This window comes from Triplophysa rosa, linkage group LG14, assembly GCF_024868665.1.
Source record: "Triplophysa rosa linkage group LG14, Trosa_1v2, whole genome shotgun sequence".
Lineage (NCBI taxonomy): Eukaryota > Metazoa > Chordata > Actinopteri > Cypriniformes > Nemacheilidae > Triplophysa > Triplophysa rosa.
Window position 1 is genome coordinate 13,324,287 of NC_079903.1, and position 13,076 is coordinate 13,337,362.

Genomic DNA, 13,076 nt, shown 5'->3' on the forward strand with positions numbered 1-13,076 from the left:
ACAGGTGCGGGGCATGAAATAATTAACAATCAATAATGAGGAAATGAGAGGGCGGGGACAAAGACAAGACCCGAGAGAGTGCGTGGTACGCCATAGCAAACAATACTACGTCTCTCTCACACTAAACGCGTGGGTCTGTCATGATCCTGCCACAAGACTCAGAAAGTATGACCAGAATAGGCAGAATCATGACAGAACCCCCCCCCCTTAAGAAATGCCTCCAGGCGTTTCCCAAGGGGAAACACTAGTGACCAGACAAGACAGACTGAGACACAGACAAGAACCAAGAAAACATCGTAAATAAAATGAATGGCAAACAGGCATACAAAACAAGTGGATTAGGGTGACAAAATAAAAAAACTAGGGAGGGGGGGAGGGGGAACCATAACGTTCACAATGGGTGGACTGGGAGGTGAAGGAGTCCTTGGATGGGTGGGGACAGTCTGAGAGCGCGAACGTGGAGTCCGGGCGGTATTGGTGGGGAACACGGCTTGGGCGGCATGCCCAGCCAAAAACATGGGGAAAGTTTCAGGGGGAGTGGAAAGCCGGGATGAGGGCAAGACAAGAGGCCAGGGCTGAGACAAGGGAGGTCCAGGGAGCACAGGGGGAACAAACAAGGGTAAAGGGAACAGGAACCGCTGGCTGGACTGCCGGCTGAAACGCCGGACGGAAAGCTGGGCGGGGTGCCAGCTGGACTGCTAGCTGGAATGCCGGCTGGAGTACCGACTGGAATGCCGGCTGGAGTGCTGGCTGCGGGTCCACACTGGGTGGCGGCTGGACTGCCGGCTGCTGATCCACCCTGGATGGCGGCTGGACTGCCGGCTGGGACGCCGGCTGCTGGTCCGCACGGGTAGTGGCTGCACCGGACTGGACAAGCCCTTTCGCCTCCTCTTCCTCCTTGTATGGGTTACAGGGTTTGTGGCCAGTGGTGGGATTTCTGTAGGGAACGTGGCTGGTCCCGACGAGGAAGTGTCGTGGTCACTGCCACCATACGACCCTCCGGAATTGGAGACAAAGATGCAGGTGGTCTCACCTTGACTGAGGCAATTAATATAAATCTAATTGCAGTTGGTTTGTTTTGATTTAAGCCATAATAACAAAAAACACAGCTAACCACAATAAAACATGATCACAATAAAACATGATTTTTGAAATATTTAAAAAACGTTATCTCATTTTGGAACCAAACTCTTCACATATATATATACAGTATATTGTTTCAAAGCCTTGTATCAAATTAACCTAGACTTGTCATATTCGTAGCAAATTGAACACTGATATGAAGGAAGTAGGTGGAGGAACAGTCAAACATTAACAGTTGCAAGTCACTTTAAAAATAGGACAAAGATATAATCTATTCCCTTTACACCTGTGTGGCTGGGAGTGAAGCAGTGAACACGGATTTCATATGCAATCATAACAGCTATATGGAGCCCTTGCGCAGGTAATAAGAAACCTGTCCAAAATCTGTATGATGTTTGTGTAGTGTAGGTGAAGCGGTGAATATGCTTTAAAGTACACATACAGTAGAAACAATCATGTCTGCACTCCCATGAATCTCAGTCATTGTTTCGAATATGTCCTCTGGCTACCTGCAGGCTTCTTGCTCTCTGTTGTGACACAAATCTATTTGTCAAAATATGCTACTGTAAACATAAAATTCTTCAACTTTCTTTCTCTCACTCTGATTTTCGGTGTTCTTTTCTGTGTCTCAGCTGCCATTCTTGATGACCCAATGGAGTGTAGCCGTGGGGAGCGATTGGCCATCACTCTGGCGAAAGAAAGCATTAACCGATCCAGCAACCGCTCCACCACAGGCAAACTGGAGGTGGACATCTTTGAGCTGCTAAGAGATAGTGAATATGAGACAGGAGAGACCAGTAAGTGCTAAATATTATGTTATTTGTGTGTACTTCCTAGTTTTCAATTTAAACAACTTAAAAACACAACATCATGTCAGAAGTAGAGTTCTTTTTTTACTTATTTTATTTTATTATTTTTTGTTTAGACAGAGACTGTTTTTATTCAAAGGTCATATTTATTATAATGATACAAAGGTAGCATGGGCCAGTAGTATGATAATTGTACAATATCCTTGCTCAGGCATTCCTTCTGCAAACATGGACTGAATACTTATTAAAACAGTAACAAAAAGATTTTGTTATTCAATGCAATGATACGCAAATATGCATAAGCCTATGCAGAGTAAATTGATGTCTCTGATTTATTCCTTCATATGCCTATTTCATATGGGGGAAGGCAAAGATAAAGATGAAGTGAAAGGGGTCTATTATGCGATGGCAATTAAATTAGCAGCTTTCCAGTTAGAGAATAAAATGTGCTCTCATATTTTGATGTCTTTTGTTTCAAAATGTGTCTAGGCATGAATATCGAAGCAATTTTTGTTCCCTTGGTTACAAGGGAGTCATTCTCAAAGGCCAGCAAACAAACTAACAAATTAACACATTAAATGTGTTACATTCCCTCGATTATGAAAGAATAAAAATGAATGTTCATTTGTGTTGCCAAACTTATACATGCAACGGGGTCTAAAAGTCTCGTGTGATTTTTTTACGAATTTGATGTGAGCTGAATTGGAAAAGTTGCATGAGTATTAGAATTTGTTAGTATTTTATATGCTTTAAGCAAGCACTTCGGCTGATACACATACATTTCATACGGTTATGTGGAATGCTATGATTCATGTTACATCAGCATCACAGCAGTTCTTCGTTTCAAATATTTTGAAATGCTTTTTTCTAAATCCCAGATTTCAAACTCTTAAAGACCCCGCTCTGAGTTTTAATGCTACAGTCAGCGGGTAACAAACAAGATTATTGTTTTCACAGCTGCCAGTCAAACAGCTTGTGCCTCCAACACGGACGCCCTAAATTTAACATCACTTCCCTATGAATCCAAAAATCAAATAGGGCTAGGGAGACGAAAATGCACTGAATCGCTTGCTCACAAGGGGATATTAAACATGACTGAGGTTCATTGTTGTCAATGAACAGAGGCGGCACCAAAAGTCAGGACAAGAATGAGCTGTCGTTTAAAAATCACAGCTGCTGAGACACAGAGTTGTGAAATCTTCTTCCGGTGCTCTCTGGCCTTCTGGCAGCGGTATTAAAATACACTCACCGAAGGAGACACAAACAGCTGTCTGTCTCTCTCTCTCTCTGTATTCAGTTAGTCGCACAGCCATGTTTGCTCTAATTCAGCATTGTAATAGCTTGCAGTCTGCAGAAATTGAATTAGAAATGTATCAGTGGAACTCCCAGGAAGGGAGAAATGTCACGCAGCCGAACGTTACCTGCACCGCTATACTCCCTTCTGTAATCGCTGAAGCCTGCACCTTCCATTCTGAGTGTGGTCTGCATGCTAATGTGTGTGATCTGATGCGATAGAGGAACGGAGACATACTGAATCACGCTATAATCCGATGCTCACTCAATTCTTATGGTATCATTGTCCTCAAGATCATCCACGAAGGAGACTCCTGTCCAAGTATTGACTCTGATAGTTATTAATGTGATCACATGACCATGTGACCCATTTGTAATTGTTATCCAAACAGGGGCTGCCTGGACTTTGCTAATTAACAAAACCGTCTTGCTTGTTATTAAATTAAGGAGAAAGGCCTTCCAACTGTTTAATGTATCTATATATCAAATCATATGTAGTTGATCAGCAAAATAAACGCATCACTTGTAACATTACTAGTATTTCAGATGGCGATCTTTTGATCACCTGCTTTCCTCGCTTGTCCTTTTTTTACTATACAGACTTCTTCCTTTTCTCACACAATTCCTCCCATCCCAACAGTTCAGAAAGCAACACCTGTTTTGCTACAGTGCACACACAATCCTTATTAAACCAGGGAGGGGGGATTATAAACCAATGTGAAATTACGCTCCGTTCCACTGTTAAGATGCTTAGCTTGTGTGCAGGGAAGTGAGAAACAAAGATACTATTCTTGGTTCTTACACCCTGCTCTTCCTCTTAATCTCAAATATTTCAGGACACATTTCACTCAAAGGTCAGTTAATAAAGAAAGATAGTTTTCTGCGAGTGATATAAAAAGCACAGATTAATAACAATTTGAAGCTGTTGAGGGTCTGATAGTTCTTTGAAATATATTCGTTCTAAAACTGGAATTATTTGCTTATAAGAACTCAAATTATGTTGCCTATAATTTTAAACATGAGGTGTTTATTTTGTGTTAAAGTACATTTATACCTTCTTAAAGGAACAATTCACCCCAAAATGAAACTTCTGTCATCATTTACTCACCCTCGAGTTGTTCCAAATCTGTGTAAATTTCTTTGTTTTGATGAACACAGAGAAAGACATTTGGAAGAATGCTTGTAACCAAACAGTTCTTGGCCACCATTGACTACCATAGTAGGAAAAATTACTTTGTAAATTTCTTTCTGTTGAACACAAAAGAAGATATTTTGAAGAATGTAGGAAAGCAAACGGTTCTGGGGTCCTTTTGACTACTATGGTAGTTAATGGTGGCCAAGAACTGTGAGGTTACAAGCATTCTTCCAAATATATTTCTCTGTGTTCATCAGAACAAAGACATTTATACAGATTTGGATCAACTGGACGGTCAGTAAATGATTTTTCATTTTTGGGTGAACTATGCCTTTAATATGTAGATACAGTTGTAAGTAAGCCGTTTGTAGGTCTATTACCCCAAAAAGTGTCAACAGATGGCCCTGCACTTTCAAAACATTGATCTGTTCGAGCAAACAGTGTGTAGGAAGCCTGTTTGAAAACAATAGTTATCCATAGTTGCCATGTCTGGCAAAACCAAATCTCTCTTTTCAAAAAAACAAATCTCTGTAAAAGTGGTCCATAGAGATACATACATAGGATTGACTTGTGTATTGTGTATGGATTGACTGGTTCTCGCCATGAATATTGCCTAGGATGCTGGAATGGCGTTAAGAATGAATAAAACAAACAAACAGATACATATATACAGAATTGGTATGCTGTCATATAAAAGTCATATGAGGTCAGCTTTATTGGGAAAATTAATATGTTAACTGGATAACCATTGTGACTGAATCACCAGATTTCAACTCGAGCAAAACGTTCACAGGTTTAAAACAAGTAAAAAAAGAATTTTCATTTTTAGGTGACCTGTTCCTATAAAACACATTGCTTAAAGTCCTCGTGAACCGGAAGTTGCGATTGTTTGTCCTTCCGTATTTCAACACATTTCTGAGTGAAATGGAATTTTGAATGAGAAAAATAGTGGGCGTGGCTTTTGCCTTTCTCTGTGATTTGAATGGATGTATAAAAACAGCCGTTGCACCTTGAAATCAGAATCAGAATCAGAATCAGAAGAGCTTTATTGCCAAGTGTGCTTGCACACACAAGGAATTTTCTTTGGTGTTGGAAGCTTCTAGTACAGACATTCAACACAATGACAATACAATATAATACGATTTACAGTCTAAAAGATTCTAAATTGTGCATATATAAAATAAAGACTATTTTACAGAAAATGGGGGATAATAACATATAGAGACATTGTACAGGGTAGTATATAGTAGAATAAACATAAACATAAACATATTAACAGATTGAAATGGAATATTAACAGATTGAAATGGAACTGGGAGCAGACTGACAGTTGAAGGGGAGGAGTTAAAGGATGCTCCGCCCAAGCCATCTAACATATGCCATCTAAGATGAATTGTCATTACAGGAAGGAAGTGCATTTTCAGATTTTAACTGAAGATTATGAGGCCACACGATTTGTAAACAGAGAATGACCCACATTTATAAACTATTTACAATAAACACTGCGAAATATCATGTTAAATAGGCATTGTAACTTTTAATTTCACTGGGACTTTATGTAAAAACATTGTTTTTATCTAAATAAAAAACTGAATAAATGCAGGGTGTCTTGGCATGTTTACATCTCGCTTTTTGTCTGTACTAAATAACTGTTGGTCTTTCTCTTGCGTGTTGACAGTGTGCCAGATCATGTCTAAAGGGGTGGTGGCGGTCCTGGGTCCCTCTGCCAGCCCGGCTTCCAACTCGATCATCAGTAATATCTGTGGAGAGAAAGAGGTGGGTGCTGCCACTGGCTCTCTTTTAGTCATGAATGCCCAGAACATATTACTGAATAATCTTTCATATCATTAGTGTAATGACTGGTGTGGTATAATAATGACTGGACATGCTTCAAAAAACGATCCCTAACCACAGATGAACACGCCGACCATGCAGTCCGTTAACCTGTGACTACAACTGTAGCTGTAATTAATAAGTACATGAATGACTATTGACAAATCACGGTTGGTAACACCACTGTTCATACATCACATTAATCTACTATCTTTTGTGCTTCCTCATACAGAAAGAATGAAACTATCGTTCTTAGTAAATTACTTCAGAAAGTATTAAATAACATTTACAGTCACCAACCAAGCTTTCCGGTATTCTAGTATTCCAGTATTGACACTGTTTCAGGAGCCGTCTGAATGACACTTTTCTGTTAAGAATGCTCGCCCATGCATGTTCGTAAATATGGCGACTGTGCAATAGATGTTGCACTGCAAATGCAGTCTATTAGACCTGCCGCTCTCTATTATGTTGTTAATATTAATCAACAGCACTATTAACAAGTGAAATAAACAGCCACTGTTCTTGTCTGCTTTAATAAGCCTTCTACTGTTAAAGATGAACTCAGAGCTACTATAAATAACGTGTACAGCTGATTTTAATTACAATCCTGGTTCTCAGGCATCAAATTATAAGATAATATCTAATACATTATAATGCATCTAATAATATTCTAGTGTAGACTAAAAAGACTTATTTGTGTCGTTTATTATATGTAAACTATACAGTATACAGTATATTGTGTAGTTTATTATATGTATTTTAATTTATTTGATTTTATTTGATAAAATTACTTATACGATAAGTTATAAGTGTTCGCTTTCCACACTGTAATATGTGCTTCATCTCTCCAGAGCAACAGTCAGATGAATGTATTGCTGTTACATGGGTTATGAATAATGTACCCTAAAAACAAGTTTACTCTGTGTGCTCCACTAAGCAGTGGTTTTGAACGTCTTCATAATTCATAATCCGTTCGCCTTCTAAAGCGAACAACAAGCATAAATATTCACAGTCACACCTTATAAATGACTTTTTAGGTCACCGAAGAGGCCTAGTATAATGAAAGTTTAAACGTTTTACATCGGCTATAATACATCACGACGACTATTTAGAACGCTGACATTTGATTTGTTTTCATGAGCTCTTATTTGTCTTGTCCCGGTGCGAGGCTGTAATGGTCAAGATTTAGTTTGTTCCGGAGAGGGCTGTTAGTTGGTTTGAAATGATGGAAAAGGTGAGAGGGTTTTTTTACACTGAGAAGAGGGATGGCTAGGTGGATGCATTAATGGCTGTTGCTCACTGTCCTTTGGGAAAGGTCACTGTGCACCTGTTATTGTTTTTTTATATACTGTATATTTTGAAATAATAGGGACGTGTCTGTCTAATGGTGTGCTGGGGGTGATGGTGGTGAGGTCTAGTATGCTTATGGTGGCGTGTGGGTCTGTTTGTGAAAGAGAGCAAAACAGAAAAGAGTTAAAAAATTGTTCTCTTCACAATTCAAAAATATGAATCTTTTAATGTTCTGCTTGTACAGTGTCATTTTTCATTTCTTTTGGTTTTTGGTTAAATGACCCTTTCATTTTCCTTATCTGTATGCATAAAAATGCTGACCGAATTAAAAATGCCTGCCATGTGTGTATCTGTACTTGTGCATTGTGTTTGTGTTCTGACTAAATTAAAAGCTTGCATGTTTGCGTTCGTATATCGTGAACGTGGGAGGCCTGTGAGGTTGAAAATCTGTATCGTACAAAATTCTGTACACAGCTGCTTTTTAGTTGACAGTTCGGCCTGACGTAAATACAGAAAGATAGCTCATGACAGCAAGAGCGCTGGAAAGAAGCTGTGCTCATTTCATTATCATGAGTGCTCAAAATACTCTTTCACTCGTGTAATGTAATGGAGAGATGGAGTTTCCCATCTGGCCAGAAGGAAAGATTTGCTCAGAGGGTCTGGCGTATATAAACTTTATCTCATTACAGCCTGATGTATGTTTGTTCACAGCATGTCACTTTTAATTCCTCCTTGCTAAAAATAGATCGCGTATACAGTCTAAGCGCTTTTGTTTACTGTATGTCAAGTATAGAAACTATCTTAGGAAGCTGACCAGTGTTGATGTTGACAGTAGTCTGTGTTTTCTCAAGGACATGCCGCCTTGTTTCTTTGTTAGCTGCTTAAGGTAAATAAGATCAGTATTTTGTTGAGTCACTACGGGAAAAAGATCTTGTTCTGTAGGACGGAAGGCATTCCTCTAATTCTTTGTTAACACAAATGGTGTGTTTGTAGTACAGAGAGTCTGGCAGATGATGGAGGGAGGAACCTGTGGGATCTTCTTGGAGCAGGACTGTGCTTGAGGCTGAGGCCTTTGAACCTGAATGACAAAGGGCTTTATGTAAAAGAGAAAGAAAGAGCCTAGAGACCAGAGTCTAACATAAACATAAACAGATCTTTCTGTGGCGCCTGCGACCTGAATACATAAATATGAAAATATTGTATTGCAGATGCCATTCATGGGCTGATATTCAAATCACCTTTTTTTCTCCTCTGGGCTACCATAGTGGGGATGTTTATTTTTGTTTATTATTATCTATTGTGTAGTGTGGTGGTACATTTTTAGACAGTCTGAATGTGAAATTCACTTCTGTGTAGACACAAAACCAGTGTAAGTCACTGGGGCCGTTGTTCTGTTTCCAACATTCTTTAGAATATCTTCTTTTGTGTTCTGCAGAACAAAGAAAGGCGTAAAGGTTTGAGTAAATGATGACAGAATTTTCATTTTTGGGTGAACTACCCTTAAATATGAAGAAAGTTGTAAGAAATAAAAAAAGATATTGAAGTATGATCTAAAATGAATAAGATACTGTATATTTAAGATTCTGCCCATATCAAATGCAAATAAATTATATCATTGTTGTTAAACATCACTAACATTGATGTGATTGATTGAATTGAACTTTTCCCTCTGATTTTTCTGATAATATTTAATGTGAGAAAACTAAATTAGAAAAATACAAAACAGAAGTGTTTTCACTAGTGGTCTCGGACATTTGGACCCCGCTGTGTAATGAAATGATGTGCGGCCATCTCGGTTAGCTGCAGTCTCTCAGGTTATCAGAGATGTTGCATATTAAATTAGGATTACTCCACTTGGTCAAGCATGAATAATGAAATCTGACCAGCAGGCCACATCAGGGATGCACACAGAAGCGCTGGTGAAAGAATAACTGATTGGACCGAACTGCTGAGCTGTATTTATTTGTAGGTGACTTTTTTGGTTTGCTATTTAGTGCCAGACTTTTGCTGCGTCTCAATTTGCTTACTTATACTATGCCCTTAAAGTATGTACTGCTTTTGTTATGGACAAGTACTGTATATACATTTAATGCGTAGCAAAACAGTATGTACAAACTGGGACATACTAACACGAAACGGAGTGGCCTTTGTTGCCTAGACGAGACTGTGATGCTGTCACAAAGATCAAAATACATCTCTTCCTTGCATTTAAGTATTTATTCATTCATTATTTCATAAGTAAAGTTCACTGTATACTTACATTTACTAGTAATTTAGCGAAATATCTTCGTGAATATACGTTGAGAATACTCATTTCAGCATACTTTGATTTGGGACATACTAATTCTATTTTCGAATTCTATTTAAGACGGCTAGTATGCGAATTGGGACGCAGCTTTTGTTCCAGACTGACCATTGAGTGTGACTGGACAGCTCTTCCCTATGTGAATAGATTCAAGATTCTTTATTGGCATGATTTAAAAGCTCTGAAACATTAAATATACATTAATACGTGATAAAAAAACAAAATAGGAGTACTAATAAAGAAATTAGTACAAAATAGAATCCTGTCATTTTGTGCATTTCATAATGTTTTGGTTATTTCCCGGTCGTAGTTCTGTTCCATTGTTTGTACTTCTTTCATGGTGAGACTTGAAGTGATTATTCTCTTAACTGTTCCATGTGCACATATTCAGTCGTACTTCTTTTGCGGTGAGATTGGAGAATCGTCAGCGTTGTGATTTGTGCCAGTATCTTGCCGTTAACGTGTTTTGTATGCTGCATTGTCGAGTAAGCAAGCATCTGCTAAGGATGTAAATGTATGTAGATGTAATTCACCCAAATGTGCCGTTGCTCCAGGATTGCGGAAGTTTCTGGCTGGTGAACCGACAGAAGTAGGGTGAGAGGTCAGGCTTAGTGATTAAGCTATGAAAACTCTACTGGGCTGGATAAGACTCTTAATGGCAGAATACTTTAGACCTCATTGCCTTAAATGATTTATAACTGTAGCGCTGCTGATCCCTCTGCATTGAGTGCTTTAGAAACCATAATGTTGACAAAACAGCTTAACCCTGTTTTCTGGTCTGTTGGATGTTTTTAAAAGGATTTTGGTGACTCTGCCAAGCTGGAAGACTGGTTTCAGTTTAGCTGGTTACCAGGACCAGCAAACCAACTTAGACAGGTTTACGCTGTTTTTATTTTATCAGGGCCAGTGCACTATGGACAGATGAGCACTGTCAGCAGAACAGACTAGAACAAGAAAAAAAAACGTCCCTCAAGGGCAGGTAATTTCAGAAGATGGGACCCTTTTGCCGAAGTGGATGATGGTGTCACGGTAAGACCGCTACAGCACTTTAGCCGACGTGCAAACAAAACACAGGTGCTGCCTCCTTATCCGCCCGATGATAATTAGGCTCGCACAGCTGTTGACGGCACCTCTGCTCACCTTTCTTTTGCTGTGCAATTGATCTGTCACGCCGCAAGACCGACGAGGGACACCCACACACCCGAATTTACACCGGCGGTCATTGAGCACTTCTCTTTATTCCATGCTGAACAGATTTGTTTCAGCACGGTACCTCTCAAGACCCCTGCAGGCTTGATGGAGCCTTTCAAATTCAATTCGTCTCTTTGTTTTTAATATGATGGATGTGCTAAAGACGTTGGACCAGTTTTCCATTGTGCCTTTGTTCTGTGGTCATCCGCGGTGCAGCGACGGCTCTTTGTGGAGGTGTGAATGGATCAGGTTTGTACGCCCTAGCTGAGCCCTCCGGCACCGCAGAGAGAAATTATTCATGGGTTTCATCCAGTTTGCAAACAAATCCCTGGGCAGGCATGGGCATGGTTTTCAATAATGAGTCGGGCGTTTTGCGGATGTTACACTTTATGAAAAAAGTGTCTTGTTCTACTTGAAATGGATCACTTTAACATTACTGATATAGGGTATATTGTCTACATATTTTATATTTTTGAGGGTTTTTTGTTTGTTACCTGTTACCCAAAGGCCATAATCGTACAATATTGTATAAAGAAATGATCAACATTTTTAACTGCATTGCTAACTGAAACAAAACGTTGCATGTTTTTATTGTATTTTAAATGTGTTGTCAATGTTTATAAACATCATAAAACATTGCAGAACATGCTAGTGCAGAAAAGAAATGGGAAATGCTATATTAATATTGGGCTCTCCCTTGTTCTTCTATAGACCAATTATAACATTATTCTATAATTAGATATTTTATATAGAATTAATATTATAAGATTACAATAGATTTTTAAAATATTTAATGATAGTATTTTCCATATATTTTAGATTTTTAATCAAATATATTGCAACAATGAACATGCACATTATTGGAAATATTGAAAATGCAAAAAATATTGGTCAAAGTTCAGACTGATATCTGTGGATTTTTAAGGTAATCAGCTAACCTAGCTTGTTTCCAATTTTTAGGCGTTTTATGCTATTATTTAAAAAACTTTTATATATCAATCTGTTTATATGATCATCTTTGCTAATTTAAAGACATTTTGAGTAAAACGGCTCTTTATGTAATGTGCAAACAAAAGACTTAAACTGGATGCAATGTTTTCCGGTTTCTGCGTGTGATGTTTGGCATAAAGCCTATTGGAAAAATTGAAAATGCTAAAAATATTGTTCAAAGTTCTGATTGTTTAATATTGTTCTTTGCAAGGTTTTTTTTTTATCTGTTTGAAACAGTTTTTACTTTATCAGAATCAGATCAGAATCAGAAAGAGCTTTATTGCCAAGTATGTTTGCACATACAAGGAATTTGTTTTGGTGACAGGAGCATCCAGAGCACAGAAACAGCAATAACAGTACACAGAGACCATAACACAATAGAATACAGTACACAATGATTTAAATAAGGGCCTATGGGTATAAAAAAATTAAGAAATACAATACAATAAACATAAGATAAAGATATAGAGAGTAAAGCTATGTATGTATGTAAATATGTACAAGTAAAAAATAAGAATAGACTATTGTAGTACAAGGTATGTGCTATATACAGCAGAATGAATGAAATATAATTTACAGAAAAAGTTGTATGAAAAAATAGATAGTGTACTATCTGGAAGATATAATTAATATTGCACTTATTAATTGTTATTAATTGCACGGTGGGTAAAAAACATTTAACTGTTCAAGAGGTAGATGGTCTGAGGGAAGAAGCTGTTTTTGTGTCTGGTTGTTTTGGTGCTCAGTGCTCTGTAGCGCCGACCAGACGGCAGCATTGTGAAGAGCTGATGGCTTGGATGTGAGAGACATCAAATATATACATTATACATTTTTAATTATACTTTCAAGTTTAAATGTAAACTTTTTAAATTTAACATTTTTGTATTACAGGTGAATATCGTAACATTACTATATCGTAATAAAAGATTATTTATCATGAAGTGGAAATTGAATACAGTCACATGTCTATTCCTGATGAAGGCAGGATTTTGTAAAAGCATGCCAAATATAGTCTGTTGTCTGGAGGGTTAAAGCATACATTGCTGCTCAGCATTTCAGTTTTTGCCCATGTTCTCCCTTGAGTAGTCATGGATTGATTTGTTGCTTTACATACATCATACGTTTGTTTACAATGGATGAATGCTTG

General features: G+C 38.2%; 1 protein-coding gene across 1 annotated transcript in view; it reads left to right on the forward strand.

The window, feature by feature from the left end:
* The window catches only part of grik4 (glutamate receptor, ionotropic, kainate 4), a 312,072-nt gene that overhangs the window by 201,464 nt on the left and 97,532 nt on the right, over positions 1 to 13,076 (forward strand). Inside the window, exons 4-5 of the mRNA XM_057350880.1 lie at positions 1,716 to 1,880; positions 5,999 to 6,096. Coding sequence (XP_057206863.1) covers positions 1,716 to 1,880; positions 5,999 to 6,096 — 263 coding nt within the window. The remainder of the gene's footprint in view (positions 1 to 1,715; positions 1,881 to 5,998; positions 6,097 to 13,076) is intronic.